The sequence below is a fragment of the Porites lutea genome, chromosome 13, assembly GCF_958299795.1.
Source record: "Porites lutea chromosome 13, jaPorLute2.1, whole genome shotgun sequence".
NCBI classification, from domain to species: domain Eukaryota; kingdom Metazoa; phylum Cnidaria; class Anthozoa; order Scleractinia; family Poritidae; genus Porites; species Porites lutea.
The window spans coordinates 7,362,896-7,372,895 of record NC_133213.1 but is presented as its reverse complement, the minus strand read 5'-3'; the positions used below and the strand labels follow the sequence as shown (position 1 = coordinate 7,372,895).

Below are 10,000 nucleotides of genomic sequence, written 5' to 3'. Positions count from 1 at the left end.
GTCCGTGCTGGGAGAAACTGTGCCCTTGGTCTGTGTACCGTCCTCGGCCTACAGCCTCGGGCGGTACTCAAGACCTCGGGCACAGTTTATCCCAATACGGACCTCCCAGCCAGTGAATAACATATATGTATTAGGATTATATTAGGTTTCGTACCTAAACTAGTGTAGGTTACGTTATGCGCCCTATACTACTCATTATGTGGACAGCATCCGAAAGTTTTGTACTGCGAGATAATAATAATACCACCTGCAGAGGATGAGGCGAACACCACCTATGCCCGCAGAACAAAGGGCAAGGCCAAACACCAGGGTTGCTCACGTCCAATTGGAAATTAAAAGCGCTCCACGGCAAATACTCACAACGGGTGAAAGAGGCCAACGTGGACCAAGACAAGACCCACAGATGGCTAAAAGCAGCTGGCCTCAAGGCAGAAACCGAGGGATTTATCATGGCAGCCTAAGATCAACGCCTCCCTACACGCTTGTACCGACACAACATCTAAAGAAGCCTGACGTAAACCTAAAATGTAGACTGTGTGGCCGTTTCGACGAGACCATTGACCACCTGGTCTCTGGCTGCCCTGAAGTTGCTAAAACTGAATACACCCACCGCCACAACAAGGCAGCTGCACACATGCACTGGAAGATCTGCAAAGAGTTTGGCATTGAGGTGAAGGAACGATGCTATGAGCATGAACCCAAGACTGTCACCGAGAATGACAGCGTCACTATTCTGTGGGACATGCCCATTCACACTGACAGGACCATAGCAGCTAATAGGCCGGACATTGTGTTAAGGAGCAAGAAGGATAAAACTTGCCTTCTCATTGACATGACTATACCCCTCGACACGAACACCTCTGTCAAGACCTTGGAAAAGCTTACCAAATACGTACAAAGACTTGGAAATCGAGGTTGAGTGAATTTGGGGGTTCAAAATAACAACAGTCCCAGTGGTTATGAAAGCCCTTGGCACCATCAAAAAGGACATGGAAAACTACTCCAACAAACTTCCTGGCAACATTAACATACATGAACTCCAGAAAATAACTCTCCTTTCTAAAGCCCACCTTCTCAGGCGGGTCCTCTCTATCAAGTAGAAACCCTCTTCGCCTCCCAAAGTCCATGGTTTGGATTCGGATGTTGAGAGAGAAAATCAATCGCAATTACACTAGTATATCTTAGATAATGATAATGATAATGATAATGATAATGAGCTCTGGGACTAATTGAGAAAGGGTTGGAAAAATGTATACGACGCATACCGGGTAACGTCAAAATCATGAACTTTCAGAAGAGCACTTTAATTGAAACATTTCACATCCTAAGAAAGGCACTTTCTCTGATCAAATACAGTTCTATCTCATTCTAACACGAGGCCCAGGGAATGAGGTCGCCTATAATGTTGTATTGTGGTTTTACATTAAAGATAATAATAATACCAAACTAAACTAAATCCTTAAAAAAAGTGAAAAAGCGCCAAATGTACAATATTTTGACTTAAAGAACACCTGTCTAATAAAGGCGCTTTGCTTCAGACGTTTCCTTTTTAATGCTGCCCTCACCATGTATTTGGTCTTGCGCAGTCCTGAATGCTTGCTACAATGGCTATTAGCGGCTATTTTTTTTTTAGGTTGTGGAAAGAGGAAGAAAGAGCGAACAAGCTGCAGAAGGAACGTGACGAACTTGAAAGAAGGTACACTAAATTTTTATAGGGTTATGCCATATCAGTAATGCATAATATAGGCAGTATCAATACCCATACCTATAGCTTTCTGCAACAAACTATTTGATATCCTTTTGTCCCTTTAATTCTATGTAACGTAGATATCTGCGTAGCATGTGACAACATAATTCATAAAAAAACATTGAAAAATAATAACAAAGGCCCCATTCAAAGGCTAAACACTTAGTTCTACAATAAATATACGTCAATCAAGACAGATCATTTTTACTTGGTGCAACGTCACATGGATTGTTCAGGTTATTCAGGCTCGTAAAGAAATGGGCAAAAATAATTTCAAAGGTTATTTTAAATCTAAAAGATAATAAAAATTATAAATGTAGATTATAATTATCATTACAAAATCTCCCAGAATCCTTTGAGGCATTTTTTTAAAAAGCTTTATAACTTTGACATTTTTATACGTAGAAGACTGTCAGACCACACCAAGATAACATTTGCCATAAAATATCTTCCTATGTCCAATACCATATTTGAGGTTTTAGTTGTGTGGGGCATTCAAAAATAACCAAATAATAAAATAAGTAAAAAGCCGAATTTCGCTAAGGTTATTGCGAGATACATATTTCTAGTTTATGTTGCAATGTTGTACATGAATTATCCTCGGTGTCAACAAGTTTTGTAAGGGATATACTGATGTTATTTTATAGTTGCGTTGCTGGAGAAGGTGTAGGGCTAACTGTTCATAAGGGAAGTGTTGTTATAGAGGAAATAAAGGAAGTGGAACTGAGATCTCGCCGTGCGCAATTATTTAATATATAGATTTAGCCAGAGCTAAAAGCGAAGCTCTGGTTAATAATACTTGTAAACAAAAAAAATTAAATCGTGTAATGCTAAACGGGGAGGGCAATGAAAATGGCATCAAGATCTAATTAGCAAAAAAACAAATTGTACGTGCAGCACGCTTTTTTTCTTATTAGCAAAAAAAAAACAAATTTGCACATGCAGCACACTTTTTGTCTTTCTTTGTCGTTGTTTTGCACAACGACAACGCTGTTTTATAGGACTAAAATTTCAAACATCCTACTTACACATTATTTTTATGGAGGAATTGTCGTATGTGCTTACCCAATATTTTGTCTCCTGTGTTCATGTTCGCTTTTATTTTTCACTGCCGCTCATTTTGACTTTGCTGGCCGCTAGCATTTCTCATTGTCTCACAGCCGCTTTGAATTTTCATGTTTTTCTTCCTACAAAATTCGTCTCTTTTGTCTTCAATCACTCGCTCTAGCTCTTTCTCTGTTATCCACGTGAGTGTAAACATCAAAAACAACGTCGAAAAAGACACGACTTTGTTGTTGTTTTTTCTTTCTAAAAGTCCGGGCGGCCATGCGATTTTTTTTCAAATAAAACCTTGCGTTGCATTTGGGTTGCCATACCTGTTGATTGAATTATTTTACATTGGTATGCCTGTGGTGCGGACGGACGGGCGGGCGTTCGGGCGGTCAGTGTACGGTCACGTGATTACCAAATTTTCTCGGATGGGTAGTTTACCACGTTTTTTTTACCCGTGGTGCTCCGTGCGCGCGCTACGCGCGTGAGAGCTCCGCTATGACAGAAATTATAATCGAATTGGTTTACAGCCAGACACCTAGCAGACTTCCGGTGAAGACGTTAAGACGTCTTTTACCCAAAATGAGAAAAGTAAGGGTATTGGCATGAAAGGGTATCTGGAAAAATATCATTTCTTAATATTCCTCCACATTCACAATTAATCCACCACTACGACGCCGAAGTCTACGCTCCCAAAGCGTCTTATTGTTTATGGTTCACAGCCGACTTTAAAGGTAGGCAGTCATCGTTTTCACTATTGTGAGGATATTTTCTTTCATCTCTCCTAATTCATGACTAAATTTACCTCTGAACAATACCTTTCCTTCTGGAAATGTTTTATCGTTCGTCTTTCAAAGGTTTCTTCATCTTTCGATCTTTCAGATCGTTGAAACAGGTAGCCATTTTAGTTTCAAGGCATGTGCTTTCAGTTGCATAAATACGATTTCCATATGTGGAAAGTAGAGCCCAGTAGTTCCCTAACAAAGGGAGCTGCTTCGTATCGCCGGATAGGAAGACGAATATGATACGTGGACGTTTTCAAGTTTCCACGAAATAGTCTTTCACTGGTATGCAAAGTTTATCTTTTTACCATGGCGTTTCACCTTTAATGTTTCCGAAATCAACTCAGGGAAGTTAAAAACGTCCTAAGACAAGAGCTAAGTCAATTAAGTCCTCGGACATTATGTCCGAACATATTGCAATATTAGTCGGACATTTTGATGGGACAATGTCCGATCTCCGACAGTAATTTCCAGCACTTAGCTAAGTAGGTTCTTAATTAGGTTCTTAAGTTTAATTTTAATGTTGAATGTCCCAAAAAAATTGCATAAGCTTGGCCTTGGTCCTTTAAAATACAGAATTTATTCACAACTATATTATTATGGCACTTAAAATTTTAATTACCTAATTTATCTACAGTCGGGTAAAGTATGTTTTTTTATATATACAGTCATAAAAGGTTTAACCGGTTCTTTTACTTTTGGGTATTAAAGTAGCAAATTTCTGCCAAGAGGCTCTTATTCCACAACGTTCTTCGCGGGAGTTTAATACTAAAACAAAATACATTTTGCATACCTGCTGCTTACGAATTTCAGTAAGTGTGTACAAAATCAGCGGAAAATTTTCATTTTTAAATATTATTTTTTTCGATGGCTCTATTCCAGGTTGCGGCAAGTTGAAATGGACTCAAAGAAAAAACTGGAAAATTACAAAGGAAGGTAAAAATTTTAAGGGTTGGCAAACCGTAGTCGTAAAGAGATCTCTTGGGTAAAAATGGGAAATTTTGTAGGATTCCAGATTTCTATCCTTCTAAAAGCCACGTATATATGAATAAAGGAAATTCCTGAATTGACTTTATTTAGAGAAAACGAAGCTTGAAAGTTTTATAAGAAATGGCAAAACCTAGGCGTGTGAAAAATGTCACTCATTTAATTGAAGACACTTTCTATAGAGTGTTTTCACTCACGTGGTCAGCATCTATGCAAATTTATTGAAACACAAGAAAGCGTTTGCATAAGAAAAGCGTTCAACTCCCAGAGGATTGGTTTGGGACACAAACATGGCCGTCGTTTCATTGTTTCTGGACACCAATATGGCCGCCGTGACATCATGTGAAAACACTCTATATCAAATAGGACTAAAAGGCAATATTTACTTTTCAGGAGAGGTTCTTGCCCCCTCCCCCCTTCCCTTCGGTGTCCGGGGCATGCTCCCCCGGAAAATTGTAAAATTTTACACATGCAGGGATGTGTTTTCCAGTATTCTGAAGCTGCAGAGAATGTCATCCAACTACCAAAAAAGGATCATATCAAACTCATTGCCCACAAATGAGGACATTTGCTCTTAACTGATTATTACATGGAGTGTATGCTACAACGCGTGCGTAAAGGTATTATGTTTCACCATCACAAATAAACATGGGCGATCAACCGAAGCGAATGTCATGTCTTCCACGGCCTTTTGTGGAAGAATTATCTTAGCTCCGCGAAAAAAAAAAAAATATGGAGGAAGTAGAACAAAAACGCAAAACAGACAGGGATTTGTATGTTGTTGAGGTTGTTGAAGTGGATACGACGCGAAAACAGCTAAAAATTCTCTTCGTGGGATTCAGTCACGAATACTATGAGTGGCGTGATTACGATAATAAAAGGAATTACTTTCTCTCCGTTCGCTTGGAAAAAATGTTTTTCCCCGAGGAAGGTTCCCTGGAGGATAGAGGCAACATTTTTCTCGGGCAATTGTATCGTTGCCTGATTCCTTCAATATCTTCTCAATTATGTGTGCAAGAGCAGATTCTCTGGTCTCTTTCTCGGCCTTTGAAATGGTATAAATTAAAACAACTGCGGGAATAAATAGAAGAAACGGGGAATTATTAAATATCCTAAAATTTAGAAATCGAACTGTTTGAAAATATAATTAAGCTCCTATTAAAATATTCATCGTCACTTCAAATTACTTACTTGTCAATCTCGTAAGCATACAAAGGACTGTTCTGCTGGCTGAATTTCTCACCATTTTCGCCTTGAAAATTATGCTCAACTGCAGAAACCGTCACGGTACAAGCGAAGAGAAGAAAGAGAGCAAGGTGAACCTTCGAAGTCAAATTGCCCCATCGAAATCTGCACAAATCCCAACAAATTACATATCAAAACGCTGCAAATCAATTCAACTCTTTGAATTTGGCGGTGCATATTATTCCGAGCATGCTTTGTCGAGACAGTTTTCTCGACCCGCTGCTTTGAAGACTGGTCACCCTTTTGTAAATTTACATCCAAACCGACGGAAAAAAATATAAAAATGCCCCATCGAAATCTTGACAAAATAACCCAAGTTTTTCACCACTAGTAGCTTAGATAGCATTTAGTTCAATACCGGTGGTGCATTTGTGATAGATCTCCTACTCTGAGAAAGAAAGGCAATATTCTGTTGAAAAAAGCGTGTTTTCAGATGTATTTTACCGGAAGTTGAGGCCACCTGACGTGACATAAGGCAAATGTCGCAATGAGTTTGATATGAACTTATGTAGACAATTTCATCATGATTTAATACTAATATCCTCCTCACAACTTAGTCTATAATCTTATTCAGACATTTCAGATGGTCTTTTTATTGAGTACAGTTCTTTTCGCAATGCATTTTGGGGCGATTCTTGTTTTAAGCACGTAATAAAGTGTGGTAAAGTGGAAATTTAAACACCGCGGCAAAATATCCACGCATTCGCCAGGTTGAGCATTTCCGGTCCTTTTTTTCAGTTACACTTCCCAGTCAGATCAAAGTCTACCGCGCACCCTCCGCTTCATTCTATGTGCAGCTTCAGGTGTTTGGTCTCTCCAGTTTCTGTAGAACTCGACAATGAGACTGGGTAAAAGACTTAACGGCAATATGTATCCCAGATGTTCCTGTGGCAACACACAACACCAAACCAGAAAACTGGAATGTGTATTAGCACGTTCAATGAAGAAAAAAAAAATGGCCTATATAACTGTCATGGTTTGAAAATGGAATATCTTATTTTATTATAAAAGCAATCTAGTTTATACCTGAGCTTTTAAGTGTTGGAAAAAAAAAAAAAAAAAAAAAAAACGAGGAATGTCCACATTTGTTGCATGACAAATTACTTGTTCTCCCACATTGATATTCCAAGGAATCTTACTTTCATCTAAGGCAACTGGCTTCTTTTGAACTAAAAGTTTGGATTTTTAACTTTTACCAATGCACTAGAGGTAATTAAACATTCCTAGATATCTTATGAAATATTACTTTTACATTTACAGAAAAGAGCATTAAGCATTAATGCATTAAGCATTTCCAAACTTTAGCCTCGTTTTCATGTAAAGCTCAATGGGCAACTTTTCAGTGACCCTTAAATACCTCCAGCACGAATTACAGAGGTGCCCGCAACATTAAACATGTTACTCAGGTCCCCCTCAACACTTCAACACTGGTCGCTTGAAATCATCACAAAAATCCCACGGAAATTTTTCAGCGACATATGCTCCCTGACTAGTTCGAGAACACTTTGTCAGGAAAAGGGCACGAATGTATAATTTACTTAAAACTGTTTTTCATCGTTCCTTTTTTTTTTAAAAAAAAAGTTCTTTGAGAGGTTAAGCAGCCTGGCAAAGTCGCGTGCACAGCCGGTCAATTTGCCCGGTGCCCGGCCTTAAATGAAACCCCTGACTTGTACAATTAAAAAACCCTATTCATGGCCTCAAAAGCCCTCCTGGTCTCTTGGTACCTTCCGACCTAGCAAGCGAGTTGCTCGAACCCCCCCCCCCCCCCCCCCCCCCGTGACTTTTCTGGTAAAACACAAATCAATCGAAGGAGGGAAGAGAATTGCCAGCAAAAGAATTAAAGGTTAAACAGAAATCTGACAGATTGTATTTTGAGGCAGACGGAACAGCTTGATAGATATCTACGTACTCATTAAAAAAAACTATTTCTATATTTTAGGCTTACGCAACAGGACCAAAACACCAGGGGTCTACAGAAAGCATACCAGGGAATGGAGCAAAGGTAAATTTGAAGCAGGTCTGCTTATAATGGCATGGAGTTATGTATAGTGCGCATTATTTTGCAAAAATTTCTAAATTGACTCTGAGTCATCTACCGTCTTAATTTATAATAATAATAATAATGATCGTTTATTCAACCTTTTTGCAGCATAAACTGAATTACAAGGCGGGTCATTAATTACATACAAATACCTCGGAATTATGACACGTAAATATAACTGTTAATGTTAAGACATATCACATTTCGCTATTTTAAACGTGATTCTGGTATTTGATGATGCAAAAATTTACAAATCTGTTAGTTCTTGAAGAGGCAGGTACAGAAACAGATTCTCCTGTTCTAAGGGCATACGGTCTTATGTGCGCAACTCGCGGCACTAAGCTTCGTAGCAGGTCGGAAGAAGAGTAACTTAGCTTGAGAAATGTTATGCACGCATCCTCCCTCCTCTGGCGCAGCAAAATTAAGTCTGATTTCTTAAGCGCGTCCTCATAGCGCAGAGAAGGAAAAGTAATTTTTAGCGCCCTCTTTTGTATTGATTCAATTTGATGACTTAAGTATTGCGTGAGGCCAGCCCAAGTGGGACTCGCATACTTTAAAACAGACCTGATGATACCACAGTAGACAAGAATAAGCTGCCTATCAGTTAGTCCGCACTTCTTAAGGGCGCGTGCGGACTTATTTAATCCTTGGAATGAAATTATCAAATTCCTTATTCTCCCTCCCGGTTCTTGAGTATTTTTTTTAGTCAAATAGGGGAACAAGAGTGAATTATATGCATGGCTTTATTGACTAAGTTGATAGGGTTGATTGGCCACCGTAGGAAGATGGAGCAGCTTACGTTCCGAGCACTAGCTTTTCGACTAACTTGTTCGTCCATTTACAGGGGAAGATAACAGTTTTAACAATTGGTTTTAAATTAAAGTTAAAGATGCAGATAACAGTTTCGAAGGTTCTTTTAGGGATTTGAATGCACTATTACATTGTGGATGGCATGATTTTTGAGGTGATATTGTGGCACCATATCATCGCTAACTCTATCTAAAGTTAAATTTTCACCATTAACATCCCTATTTATTTTCACAGTTTGTTTGAGAAGGATAATGAGTTGAGGAGACTTGGTGAAGCGCTCAAGATAAAGACCCAAAGGTTAGCATATGAATGATATCATAAACGAATGAATTGTGGGACGTAGTTAGCGTTTTTCAAGGAGTGGAAGGAGTGGGGGTGAGGGTGTTAGGGGCGCACTGTGTCACCCCCAGAGGATACTTACCAGACTGCTGTCTCCATATCCATGTTGTGGTTTACCGTTTAATGTAGGCCCTTATCGCTTAGGGTAGCATACGTTAGGGTATAATTGGGGACAATAAGCGTAATAATTTGTGAACTTTTTGTAAAAGTAGCACTGCTAGCATAATTTGCAATTGTTTCTTCCCTTCGGAACATTAGCAGAGACTTGCCTTACTTCATTCTTTTTTTACAAGTTCTGTCCATAGTCTCTTTAATTTCTTTCGTCTGGAGTAGGGGAAATTAGGTTATTGCAGTACTGCATTGTCGGCCGTCTAAGGACTGTGCACAGCGGAAATAAAGATTGCCTGGTTCCAGTTCCCGCCTTCCCAATCAAGAATGAGAATGAATGAAATTGACAATGAGGATAAGAATGAGAATGAGAATTACTGCGAACAAGAATGAGAATGAAAATGAAAATGAGGGAATGAGAATATAACTACAATATTTGCGTTCGAGGTACGAGAACGCAACTCCTAATTTGCGTTGGGTGTTCTGTGCATTATTTGGTGACCTGTGCGATTAATAAGGGAGGTTTTTCTTGACATTGCATTCTCGTTCGTCGTCCTCAACACACATTTGCCTCGCTTTGAGGCGCTTGCTTAAATTTTGCCTCACTTTGACGCGCTAACTCATGTGGTGATTCTTGTGTCCTCGGCGTTCATCTTTCAAAAGTTTGCTAAGGTCATGATATTCTTCGTAAAGCGTTCATGTTTTAAAAAGTTTGCTGAATCTTCGTAAAGCGTACATCGATCTGTGATTGCTGAATCGTCCAAAGCGTTCATCTTTCAGGAGTTTGCTGTTAAATTTTACTTTGGATTAAGCCTTCATATTTTTCAGCATGGTTCGTCACTGTTATTGGAAAATGTCTGCGACTACTGGTGCATGCATCAAACCGGGTTT

At 39.1% G+C, this 10,000-nt stretch overlaps 1 protein-coding gene and 1 pseudogene across 2 annotated transcripts in view; both read left to right on the top strand.

Annotated features, from left to right (window-relative positions):
• Positions 1–10,000, top strand: part of LOC140923696 (uncharacterized) — a 62,351-nt gene that overhangs the window by 33,922 nt on the left and 18,429 nt on the right. For both annotated transcript variants that reach the window (XM_073373772.1, XM_073373773.1), the window contains 4 exons: positions 1,634–1,696; positions 4,462–4,515; positions 7,751–7,813; positions 8,897–8,959. In XM_073373772.1, coding sequence (XP_073229873.1) covers positions 1,634–1,696; positions 4,462–4,515; positions 7,751–7,813; positions 8,897–8,959 — 243 coding nt within the window. The remainder of the gene's footprint in view (positions 1–1,633; positions 1,697–4,461; positions 4,516–7,750; positions 7,814–8,896; positions 8,960–10,000) is intronic.
• Positions 566–1,155, top strand: LOC140922632 (uncharacterized; annotated as a pseudogene).